Here is a 13,771-nt window from a genome sequence, read left to right as displayed (position 1 = left end):
GCCGACGACACTGCGATCGTGGGATGTATCAGAAATGGGCAGGAGGAGGAGTACAGGAAATTGATTCAGGACTTTGTCCGATGGAGCGACGCAAACCACCTGCACCTGAACACCACCAAGACCAAGGAGATGGTGGTGGACTTCAGGAGAACCAGAACTCACCCGGCCGGTTCCTGTAGCCATCAAAGGAGAATGTGTAGAATTTGTCCAGACCTACAAATACCTGGGTGTGCAGCTGGACAACAAACTGGACTGGACTGCCAACAAAGGAGCTCTATGTAGGAAAGGGCAAAGCCGACTTTACTTTCTCAGAAGGCTGGCCTCCTTCAAAATCTGCAAAAAGCTCCTGAAAATATTCTATGAGACAGTTGTGGCAAGCGCCCTTTTCTATGCGACAGCGTGTTGGGGAGGCAGCGTCAAGAAGAAGGATGCCTCTCGTCTCAATAAACTGGCTAGGAAAGCGAGCTCTGTTGTGGGCAAAGAGCTGGACAGCCTAACAACAGTAGCTGAGAGACGGGCACTGGAAAAGCTGCGGTCAATCATGGACAATCCATCGCATCCACTACACAGCATTATCTCCAGACAGAAGAGCAGTTTCAGCGACAGACTGCTGTCACTGTCTTGTACTACGGACAGACTGAAGAGATCTTTTCTTCCTCATGCCATGAGGCTCTTCAACTCTACCCGGCAGAGTAAAAGCCCACATAAAACCACACTACCTACATTGCATATTACCGAATTTTATTGCAATATGTATTCTGTGTAGAACTATTTAGATATTCTATATAACATGCTACAGTGGGCATTTGCACGTCACACTGGGTATTTGTATATTGTGTTCTTTTTGCTTTATTATTGTATTGTTCTCAGTTCAGGGATGCTGCTGGAAATGTGAATTTCCCTTCGGGGATGAATAAAGTATCTATCTATCTATCGTACTTTCAAAGAATGTTGAAAAAGTTACCATTATGTAAACCTTTAAAGTTGGCAAATGTGAAAAAGTAGCCATGCCATTTTCAGGGTTTCCCAAAGTTTCATTTTGTTAAGTCATATTGAAAATGTGAAAAACAATGTGACTTTGAAACAATAAATAAGAAATCCAGGTGCATATAGCTGAGCCAGGCCCTAAAAAAAGCACGTGAGCCAAATATGATGTCATTCCAAACAAAGTTAAATGCGTTTGGCAGCATTGTGCAGGGTGCACTGATGAGAAAAGCCAATCAGACCTTGGGCGATTGCAGAATAGAATCCAACTGGAATGATGTAACATACTCAATATTCTTCATAAAACGGACTTGCTGTTTTTGAACGTCTCAGAAACTGTTGCGACAATAGGGAGTGTTAGTGCTATAACCTCATGAGCTGTCATATCATTGACTGTTTCTATCAGGGTTCTCCGACAGTTTTAAATACAAGGATTTTTAAATTATATCACTTCTCTGCTAGGTCAATACCATTACATGAACACACTAATAGTGTTCATCAACCGGCCCAATATATCCTATTGTACATTTCTAATCCATTAAGTACACAGTATTGTTTTGGATTCAAAATAACTTTTACAAAACATATTTCATAAATTGACAGAATGATTCCCATTTAGCCCAATATATGTCCTGAACGAGACTGCCCCTGAGTCATGTAAGCCTATAGGCCAGGGGTCACCAACCCTTTCGAAGCTGAGATTATGTCTTTGTTCCTGATTAATGCGAAGGGCTACCAGCTTTATATGCAGTTCTGAAAAACGAAGTACGGCTAAAATAGGCTCTGTAAACCACAAACATATCCTTCTTGTAAAAGGGAAACAAGCCATTACATATATAATTGATAAGATAATTAAAAACTGTATTCAGAGTTATTGTTATTAAAAATGGACTCTATGCACAGGCTTATGACGTATTTCCTTATACATTAGGTATAATGTGAACTTGTGTCCTTAATTAGTATAATGCTATGGGACATCCTCTAGTGGAGCTAACATACAGCACAGTGCAGGGATTGTAAACCTTTTCCATGTCCACATTCAAGCACTTTTTAAGGACTTTCAAAGCCAATTTTCCTATTTCACCAGCACCGTTAAAAGAAGAAATCTTGTGTTAATAGTGTAGTTTGCAGAGCATAAAATATATCTGCTTTATGCATATGCGATTTTTAATCTTGTGTGTGCATTTATGAATACATATTATTTTCAGGTCTTGCGTAAATCGTGAATATGTTTGTTTTTGAGACAAATATCTCCCAATACAGGTGTTGGGTAAAATGTAGCCTAAATCTTCAGTTACAGGAAGTTCTTCCTAATTCAGTTTACCACTGGAAAATGCTACCATAATTTTTTGCATGGCCCATAATAAATGGCCATAATTTCTATGTAATCCTTGCACTATTACACAATTCATAGCGGCCTGCTTAGGTGTAGCATGCACTTGTCTTCTTGGGCACGACCCAAAATGGGCAAAGACACATTATAGGACGCAGTCATACAAACTAATGCCAGCAGCCGTTAATTACAAGGGAAGAAAAGATGCAACGGCAGTGCGAAGTCACCAGGGAGCACGTTTGTTGTCCTTTTTAGGCAGACTCGAAACTTGGCAACAAGCATTTATAAGAAATTTACCTAAATTCAAGCACTTTTCATCCCTTAAAAATGAAATTAAAACTCAATAACCCTGAGTGTAATGTAAAATTAATATATTGCCATCCTTTAACCTTACAGAGCACGGAAGTTTTTGCGTCAGGGTTGAAAAAACATCAAAATCGTTAGCATTAAAAAAGAACCTTCAACAGTCGTTTCCATGGTCATTTTGGAATGTTTTTAAACCAAAAGGTGAGTTTTACTAATACAAATACTACTATCCCAGCTTTGAAAAGTGGTATTTATTTCTTGATTTGGGTTGCAGCTTGACGTTAGAGTGTAATTGTGGGTTTTCATGTCAGACCAGTTAAGAACCACTGGTCTCGTAATTTTTTTTATTATTAAAATCATTGTTATTATCCTTAATGTCATTATTGACCGGCTCAACAGAATATAGTCAGACATTAAACTGTTCTATGTTACAGACAAATTTGTGCACCACTGGCTTAACCTACACGCGCCTTACATAATTTGACTTGAACAGCTTTAATGGTGCTCTGAGACCCCTTTAAATTTAATCTTATTTCATTGGACAGCATATGTGCCCACTGCGTGCATACGCCACGCGGGAAATGCATGCACTCACGCTTCACTACATGCCTGCGTGAGAATATGTGCCTACCCTGCCTGTCCGTCCAAGTATGTTGCAATGCATGCATGAATGCACCTGTGCGTGTGCCTGAATGCATCGCATGTCTCGGGTTTTTTGTATAAGCAAGTGTAAGCTTCCGCTCATATGTATGCTAGTGTCCTTTGTGCAGGGTTAAACCACTCACCTAACCCCAGCAGCGGGTGGTGCTCAACAAGTGCCCAACTGTTGTCGTCTACACAATGGCTTTTATAAACCAGGAGTTGGCAAAGGTCCCTGGCAGTCATGTCGGCTGGGATCTCTACAACTTTGCCCATGCCGTCTTCGGTGGAGATCTTAACAATCTAGGAAAGACAACAAAAATGTCAAATTGGAAAGAAAAGTAGGAGTGAGAATCATTTAATTCAGGGTTCATAAACATTTTTCGTGGCCAAATTCAAGCACTTTTTAAGGACCTTCAAGGACAATTTTTCAATTTCTCTGCTACCATTAGACGCCACACATATATCTATGATGTACATACTTATTACATAATTTTGGAGCTTGCTTGTGCATTTAATAGGACATATGATTTTAAGATCTTTAGTAAATTGGAAATATATTTGTGGATCTGAATAAAACACGTGTAAATCTCTCCCCATATAGGTGTAACACTGAAGATATATAATATTTAGCCTCTATTTAGGTTGCCCATAATATCTATCCATCTATCTACCTCGGTCGTATCCCTCAAGAGGGGTGACCGACAGCAAGACAAACACATACAATAACAAAGAAAATAAAAGGGAAAACAAAATAGCAAACTTCCACTCAGTCACTAAATGTCCTTAATTCATACATAGTCCTTGCACTAATACACATTCAATAGTGCCCTGTTTAGGTGTAGCATGAACATGCGATGATGCTTCATAGGAAAATGCAATGCAAACTCGCGTTAATCACAAGAGAAGAAGAAATGCAATGGCCAAGAGAAGCCACCAGAGAACAGTATCGGCGTCATTTTTAAGCAAAATGGCAACAATTTCACGCGTTTAAAAGCACTTCACCCAAAATTCAAGCACTTTCCAATCCTGGAAACACAACATAAATTTCAAGTCATTTGAATGATTTTAAGCACACGTTCAAACCCTGTTCATAAAATTGCAACAACCATAGAAAGTCTATTTTTAGGAAGTGAGACCAAATTATAATCAATCTGTAACTGCTCAAGAAAAAAAAGACCAACACATTCGATAGCTATTTCTGAGACATTAGCAGACCTTCAAAACTACTGTATTTATTCATGTATAATTCCTTTTTTACCTAAGAAAGAAGTCAAAGTTGGTGTGCACGTTGTAAACGAGTTTTCACCGTATTTATGCAATGGTTAATCAGTCCAAAAATAGTGGTGACAACAATTGCAAAACACTGGATGGAAACAGAAAATCATGCTAAAATATACAAATAAATGCAAAAAAGTTCAACAAGGGAAACAACTCTTTGGTGTGTCTGATGATAAATCGAACTTCGAGGCACGTTACATTGTAAATTTCATGATGGTATTGTGTTGATAGTTTACGTTGTCATTGAAATGTGAAAAATTTAATTGTTTTAAACCATGGCTGCACATATATAACAACGTTTGTCATTACAACACGATGAGCATTTGTCTCTGGTTTCGTGAATAAAAATAGTGTGATGATGAGATAAAATTGAATGTCTTTTAATATGCCATTTGTATCATTTCTGGTCCAGGTGCTCCTGCTGCTACGCCCTGAGTTCGATTCCTGTTGCGTCTAACCCCAAAGTTTGAACTGAAATTTTAATTTTACACAGATTTTTAATAAAAAATTACGAGTGCATGTTATACGCGACTGCGCGTTAAACATGTAACAATATGGTAGATCTATAGTTGTACTAGTATCTACCATATTATACTATTTTACAATGCCATGCTACAATAACCTTTGCGCTTGTAGCACTAGAGCGACTACATTTTCTGAGTCAGTCGCAAAGAACTAGGTTTGGTCGCATCCTTGCGTGTGGTAGTATGAGAGCGCAAGCACAGGAGACAGCGACTTCCATGTTTCAAACAAACCGCAGAGGGTAAATTAGTAAAAGCAGTATGAGGCCCTGACATTTAGGACTACATTTTGTAATCATCATTCACCCTTCTATGAATGCACCAGGGATCCTCATTAGGCTGGCAATTGAACTGTGGCCAATCCGAGCTGACTTTGGGACCTGTTGCCAGTTGTCACAGTGCAGACATGGACAAACGATCACACTGCTCATATCTCAGACAAGTTGAAGTCCGTAATGAATACAATCTACCAAGTATAGTTTGGAAATGTGGCACCAAGTTGAACATCCTGAGGGAAACCAGAGCAAGAACAATAATAACATGCAAGCTACACATGGCAGAGTAGGAACCAAGATTTGAACTGTAGATGTCCTGGAAAACATATCTTGGGCTTTGGATCGGCTACGATATTTTTAAATGAAGCTCTATTTGATATCAATCCAAGTTTCCTTTTTACTCCCACCCTAAAAATGGGAGAGGTCCTATACTGATTAAAATGACTGTTTTACAGCTCTGGTAGGGCCTTTCCTGTAATATCACATTGAGAACAGATTTAGTACCTTGGTTCCAAAAATTTGCCCTTTGAGTGTTGTGTTGCTGAAGGGAAATCTGATTCCATACAACCTACATATTGCAGACATAGTGCAATGTTTGATAAAAAAAAATCTACATATTGTGGGGTGATGATCAGTGGCAGCCATGTTGCACAATGAAATAAAAGATAAAATATCGGATCGTGTGACCAAATCAGATTTGCTTATATTCACAGCAAAAAGCTAAATTAGAAGTTTTTGAAGTTGATACTAATATCTGATCAGGACATCCCTCATTTGATGAGAACCTTTGGACTGGAAGGGAGGTGTAAAGAGACTATGAAAAAGTTGTAGTATGTAGTCATATCATATAGTCAATATATTTACGAAAATCCTCACACTCTTATGACACAGGTTAACAAACCTTCATAAATAATCTGTTGAATTATTAATTATTATTATTATTATTAGTTATTGAATTATTACTATTCTGGCAATTATATTGAATTTTCTCTCAATTGACAGTACAAGTAGAAAGAATACATATTTGTTATAAGAATGAGAAAAATGATATTTTCACATACAGCAAATACAAACAAATGTAGGGGATTTGTAATAACGATTCAAAGTAATATACACAGGTAACAAAATGTATAATTTCGTAACTGTCAACCTCCCCCATTTGTTCCCCTATTAATCTTTGAAATTCCCCTTATTAGGTGACACTAAACCTTACAAACACAACGCAGCACTTTCTTTTACTCAGATAAAAAAAGACTATGTACAATACCGCAACAATATTAGCTATATACGATGGTGTCGTCTGCCACCAGTGAACAAGACGATCCTGATCACTAACAAGCACAATTTTTTGGGGGGGAATTTATTTTTGAAACATTATTTTCATGTAGAAACATTGTTTAACAGCATATACAATTTAAAATCATCAACAACAATAAAACATGTATAAGACAGGAAAACTAATATCACTTTAACATTCTAGAAAGCTGAGGTCCCTATGGATCTGTACTGAAAATAGCTCACGAGTCCTCGGTCATTTTTATTTTTTAGTATAATGTTTTTTTTGTTGTTGGCGGAGTATAATTAAAGCTACTTCCAATATTCAACATAGCATTACCATGATCAGTTATTTTAGAAATGCATAAGAAAATTGTATGCCTTTGCACAAATTAGTAACAAAAAGTAGGTCTAAGCTTAAAAAAGGTTAAAGATCCCTGGTATGAAGTATGTGCAAGGAGTCAAGATGTTTTTCGAAAATCCCGACACTCTTATGACATGTTTACAATCGGAAGAAGCCACAGGTTTATAAAAGTTCCTAAATAATCTGTTAAATAGATAATATTTTGGGTGCTATAATGTATTGTCGCTTGATTGATTGACAGCACAAGAAGAAAGAGTAAGTATGTAATTGGGCCACTAAAAATGTGAAACATGATCCGTACATATATGGCATTTACATACAAATGTATGTTATTTGTAAATATGTATCAAAGGAATTAGAAACACACAAGTATAAACGAAAGATTATTTCCACATTATAGACAAATAACAGATCACCTTTTGCCAAATTACGTATAAGGAAATTCAATGGGGTGAGTAGTTTAGAATTAACCTTCAAAAAGTGTCCACAGGTTGGCTCAGCTCAAGAAAACCCTGCCATCACAATCGTATTGAAAACCAGGGGAGTCTACACAGCCAGTCGAGGAATCCAGCCAATCCAGCCATAAACCAGTCCACACAGATTATATTCTATTTTTGGCAAAACAGTATTACATTTCTCACCCCCAATAGTCTTGGCCTCATTAGTGAATACAAAGTCTATTCATCACAAATTTAGCCGGACCTGCTAAGACCATTTTGAAAGGTAGCAAATGGCGCAGATGGAGAGTGGTCTTACCTCCAGGGTCCGCAATAGGCAGCAATCCGGTGAACACGAAGGCATTTTTCGAGAGGGGGCCTGTCCGTCCACTCATACACACATTCAAAGACCAGCTGTCACCTTCTCCCGTCCAGGAAGAGAAAGGCAAGTTTACGAATACAGCTGTCTGTCACATAGCATGCACAACTCAATCAGTCCCAGGGGCCGGATCTACTAAGCGTAACCAAAGAACTGCAAGAAAGCCCCCCCTGCAGCCCAGCTCAGGTTTGCCCAGGCTAACAGGAAAGACAGAGGGAGCAGGTAAGAGTGCGGCGCTCGCTGTGCCGGCTGAGTCTGACAACTATCTTTCTTTACCTCTCTCTCTCTCTCTACCTCCCCTCCCCTACCGCTCACTCACTCGCTCTCACAAAAGGGTTACAGCCTCAGCCACCGGCTCCAAGGCGCAGTGAATCAAACCACACGCTCACCGACCAATCATAAGACACCGGCGGGCTGATGTAATCATTCCTACACAAACTCAGCCCTGAGCTGACACACACACACTCACACACAGACGCCCAGTCATGCACAGACGTCAACTTTTTCAGATCTCTTCCTAGAGGAGGTTCATACGACGGGCCAAGATAGAGTTGAAAAAGAAAGAGTTTGGCATTTTCTTGCCATTTCAACTTTTTCAAGTGAGGGCTTGTTGGAGCTGTATGTTTTCACTGCGTCTATGCCTCGCTCGCCCTCACCCGCCCTCCCTGTGGCTTAACTTTGAACTCCAGAGTCAGATCTCACAGTCTCCACTGCACTAACAAGTTCTCATTACTGAGCAAATGAAACGAAACAAACCTGGAGCAGTGCTTGAAAACCCTAGATATTGCTGTCACCCCTCGTGGCCAAAACTCAATTTTGAAAGGAAAAAAAAAACTTTTCATATAAGTTATTTATTACAGCTAGAGACAGACAAAATCCTTGACACACCCTGTCTGGGCAAGGGGCAAACAGTCTTACATATCAGCCTTGAAGCAACTTCTAACCGTGCGTGAAGGCGAGGTGTGCTGTTCAAGTTGCTTTGCAACAGGAAAGAGGAAGTCAGACAACTTCCTTCACTGTATAGAGTGGAAACTTTAGGAAAAGAGTTTGAGGAATTGGGGAGGGGCGAAAACAGTGAGGGAAAAGTCACGAGACGATAACTCCCAACAAGTGGGACGTATATCAGACTTTCTGACGACACAGTCTGGCAGAATGTGTAGCGTGCAGGCAACTTACGGTAAACTACAAATCTAGGCTGCACAGCTGTGTAATGCCCCCCCCAACACACACACATACAATCTTAAATACCACTCCTAGTTCACAAACCGCCATCAGTCTGACTAAGCCTGAGAGGGTAAGTCCCAAGTAGGTGGAAAGCACCACATATGGTGACATACTGGTTTTGGTCAAACCCATGATCTGTTAGACATTGAAACTGAACGCATGGGAATAATTCAGTCAATTAAGACAGCCCTTTGATGTGTATCCATCAATGGGAGTGAATGTGTTAAATATGGAACGAAAAAAGTTTCTTCCGAAGAAGACTTTTCAGACCCTCGAATAGCTGAACATGATATCATGTGTCTTTGGTGCGAACAAAATGTCTCGTCTTGTGACTTAACTCTCAGGTCAAAATAAGATGGATTACGTCAAAGAAGCGTCATTAAACTTACATAAACTACTGTACCTCAAACAATCTTTCGAATGAATACCACAGAGAGTTTGAAGATCTTGAATAATTTGCGGGGGAGATTAAGTTATCACAACAAGTGCGGGAGAGTACAGACATCACTTGATACTTGCCGGCTCGGAGTTTACTTTGCCGCTCTGACAAGAGCATTATTTGTGAACCACGAGTTCTGAGAAGGAAACTCATCTCTTTGTTGGGACTAAAGACATTAGGAACACATTGTCCCTATCATATTTTAACAACAGTTAATACAGTTGACCTTAACAGGTAATAGTGCAAACATCAAAGGCACACACAGCATGCCGACAATTCCTGAGGGATTCATTTGCGTAGGATCCAATCCTAAATTGCTGAAGAAGTATAATCTGCCCGTTTAGCAATGTCGTCATGAAGCGTTAGAAGTTGATAAAGCATCACGCCTCTTTTGGCACAGATTAGTGACTATTGTGGCACCGTTTGTTACGTTTAGAACAAAATCTCACGAAAGTAAAGTAAGAAGGTAACCAAAAGCAGAACTTGTTTGTAGGGACCAAAAAATGGAAACAGCAAATAGAGTAAAATATTAATTATTCAATACAAATATTTAATGCTGCAGATGGTGACAACAAAATAAGCCATCAAATAGAATTCTCACAATGTGGAATGGATGTAAACTAAAACTTTGACCAAAGAACTGTCATATAGTGAAACCCAAGACTAGGACATACCCTCTCATATTATAAAATTTCATGCAAATACTTTTCATTTAAGGATTGGGATTTTTTTTTAAATTTTTTGATTTTTGTAATTACTAGTGATTAAAAAAGAAATTTCCACAAATTTGAAAGTGTGCCTTACAATCCAAAGTGTCCTAAAAAAGAGATTTTATTTTGAAAGTAGAATCATAGGATTGTAATGCAAATGCACTGTACACAGTCTCTGTAAATTCTAAGAACGGCGTAAAAATCTGTTTTTTTTGCCGAAGTGATCAACTGTTCTCTCAATTTTCTTTAGTTTTCTAAGAAACCATGTTAAACGTACGGACCGCTAATTGGACCCGGCCGAGTCTCTAAATTATTTATTTTAAAATGTAGGATTTTTTAAATAAATGCATACCAAATGCTCCCTTTGGCCACTAGAGGGCAGTAAAATAAACTTTCAAGATAATAATACTAATAATAATTTCCTTTGTATTTTTATTCTTTGTAACAATGTACACAGAACGAAATGTCGATACACCTGACCCGTTGTAGCGAGCCGATGCAGCCGCAGCCAACAGAGGGCGCCGCCATTTTACCAATGTTATAAGTCTTAGGTATGACTCGGCCGAGGCGCGAACCAGCGACCTCCCAGTCTCAAAGCGGGCGCCCTACCATCTAGGCTACTGAGCTGGTTATTGTCATTAAAATAAAATATCAATTAATTTTTTAGCTTTAGAAGGCCATAATAGTAGTTTGATCTAATATAGATCAATCTGCTCTACTGAAACTTTTATTTTTTAGTATTTCTGTATTTATTTCGAACCAGAATAGCAACCCACTTAAGTTTGTATAGTGTGGTGAGTTGGTTCAGATATACAACTTTCACTTTCATTAAATTGTTAAATAAAAATAGTTAAAGCATTCAATGCTAAAAATGAAAGTATTTATTTTCTATTGGTAATGTGGATAAATGTGTAATGCTTAGAAAAAAAATCCCTTGTCATCCACACTTATAATATGTAGGTTAGGCTACTAAACTAAAATGAATGATTAAAAATAGTACTGACAAACTACCATAAGCTAAACATTTAAGGTTTACGTTCTTTTACTGATCTCGACTGCCTAAAAACAGAAAGTCTGGTTTGGCCCAAAAGCCAAATTGAGTTTGGCAACCCTGCCCTAAGATTATTAAAAATATATTTATTGTTTGGAATGTAATTTAATACGTTTAAATCAGGTGCTCTTTATAGTTTGGAACAAAAAGTGTATTCATCCAAGTGACTTTTTTTCAATGTATTTGTATTTATTTGCATTTCAGTTTTACTATCTTTCTACATTTTTTTCCCACTTAGAGGTATTTATCACCTGCAAGCAATGCAAGGGTGGCAATAAAGTTTTTGTTTGGGATCTAAGTATATACAGTGGTACGTCGGTCCTCAACCATAATGCGTTCCTGGTTGTTGGATGAGTACTGATTTGGTTGAGTAGCGAATTTCTTTTCGCCATAGGAAACAATGGTGTGTTTTTTAATCTGTTCCACCCATAAAAAATACCTAAAATATTAAGAAAACAACATCAAAGACAACATTAAAGACCATCAATGTGTACATAATATATAATAAACATAAAAAAGAAGAAATACAAACTATTTTGTATCGGTTACAAACCTTTGAACAGTGGTGCGATGGCATACAGGAATGGGTGTGGGGAGGATACTGCTTAGCCTTCCTCTTCTCTTTTAATAAAAAGAAACATGTCCATTGTCAGCTGCTTCTTCCTCTTTTGCACTATTTTTCTAAAGTGCGACATGACATTTGTCCTCTTATCCTTCCTTTCATCGCTGTTGTTCTTGAGACCCATGTTCAAAAGCAACGCAAACATTTGTCCTCTTATCCTTCCTTTCATCGCTGTTGTTCTTGAGACCCATGTTCAAAAGCAACGCAAACGCACAAATAAGGAAAAAAATAACTTCGAAAATGATGCACCCCTTTCACTCATTGACGGTCCAGACATAAGGGAAACACATTTTTTGCGCACATTTTTTGGTCGAACACTGATTTGGTTGAGCATTTAGGCAGTTGAGGACCAGTGTGCCAGTGGAGTTTGCATGTTCTCCCCGTACCTGCGTGGGTTTCCCCGGGCACTCCGGTTCCCTCCCACATTACAAAAATCATGACAGGCATGTCAGGTTAATTGGCCGGTCCAAATTGTCCCTGGGTGTGAATGAGTGAGTGAGTTGTCTGTCTCTGTGTACCCTGCGACTGGCTAGCAACCAGTTCAGTAGGTCCCCTGCCCACTGCCCGAAGAAAGCTGGGATGGGCTCCAGCACCCCCGCGACCCTAGTGAGGATAAGCGGTGCAGATAATGGCTGGATGGATGGATATATATATAATCTATATATATCTGTGTGTCTGTCCACCCAAGAAAAGAGGGAAGGAAATATGACCACCATTAGGCAGTCAGTGAGGTTACCGTAGGTGAGAAGCATTTTAAAAAAGCTGACTCAGCACTTTTGGTTTTGTTGATTCAGTATTCCCCCCCCAAAAAAGACATTACACTTTCTTAGGCGAGAACGACATTGAATATCTACACATGATTTAAGTCAAGTTCCATTCTCATTTGCTAATAACCCTACCAAACTGGAAAGTGCCACGCAAAAAATGATTTCGCGTCTCAACATGGGTGATGCTTAAATGATGCACAACCATTCTAGTATATTATTGGAATTACTCATTAATTTCGGAAAGTTTAGTCCTACACATATTAAAAGGGAAACAATAACCATCAACATCTTACATCCTGTGCCGTTACTGGCACCGCATGGATTACATGAACTGTACAGATCTCTAAGTGGCCGTTTCCTTGACTGGCCTATGTGAAATAGCAATTCTGACTGACTCTACTTTGTCATGTTGCCCTTGGGAAAAAGAAACAATGCAAAACACAAGAAGAAAAATGAAACCGACTCGAAAGAGACAGTCAGTCCTTTAACCGTGTCCTCATTTGGATGAAGGAGCACAGCAGGGCAGGGCCTCTCAACCTTTTGATGACTCAGGTCTGATAACTGCCGTGACGTAATCCCTCAGGGAGCGAGTGCGCTTCAAGCACCGCACGCGCTCTTTCATGAAAGCCCGAAAATGTGCACACCGCACACTATCATATACGCTGCTGTGCACATAATGTACATATATGGACGCCTGCGTGCACATTCTCGCAACCGTAATCTTCTTAGAGGAACACACAAAGACGGCAAGAGTGAAACTAGACAGGCAAAGAGACAAAGGAAAAGTAAACTGAACTGTATGAGAAGCGGCTTTGTGCAAACTTGAGGTATGTACACAAGCCTGTGTGTGCACGCCCAGCAGCTCACACGCATCCATCTCTGCGCTGCGACAACTGCCGCCTGCTCTATTAATAGCTGCGGTGGTATTGCGTACACATTACAAGCCATTACATCAGATAAGGGTTTCTGTTGAAGATTAGCGCCTTTAAAAAGGCCATTAGCCATTAGACATGCAACATACCCACTGCAGACGTTCGGACCCATTACACGAGAGTAAGATGAAGAAGCTCTTGGAAAAAGCACCATGGAGATACTGCCTTTTGGAAATGGTGGCAAAAAGAAACATTGTCATAAATTGAGTCTTTGTAACATGATTGGTTCATA

At 39.2% G+C, this 13,771-nt stretch overlaps 1 protein-coding gene across 4 annotated transcripts in view; it reads right to left on the bottom strand.

Moving 5' to 3' along the window:
* Window positions 1-13,771, bottom strand: part of LOC148371665 (growth factor receptor-bound protein 10-like) — a 147,061-nt gene that overhangs the window by 27,309 nt on the left and 105,981 nt on the right. For all 4 annotated transcript variants that reach the window (XM_088326211.1, XM_088326210.1, XM_088326212.1 and 1 more), the window contains one exon: window positions 3,409-3,565. In XM_088326211.1, coding sequence (XP_088182337.1) covers window positions 3,409-3,565 — 157 coding nt within the window. The remainder of the gene's footprint in view (window positions 1-3,408; window positions 3,566-13,771) is intronic.

The sequence above is a fragment of the Urocampus carinirostris genome, chromosome 2 (genome assembly GCF_059441175.1).
Source record: "Urocampus carinirostris isolate Australia breed hairy pipefish chromosome 2, RoL_Ucar_1.0, whole genome shotgun sequence".
Classification (NCBI taxonomy): Eukaryota; Metazoa; Chordata; class Actinopteri; order Syngnathiformes; family Syngnathidae; genus Urocampus; species Urocampus carinirostris.
This window is presented reverse-complemented; position numbering and strand designations above follow the sequence as displayed.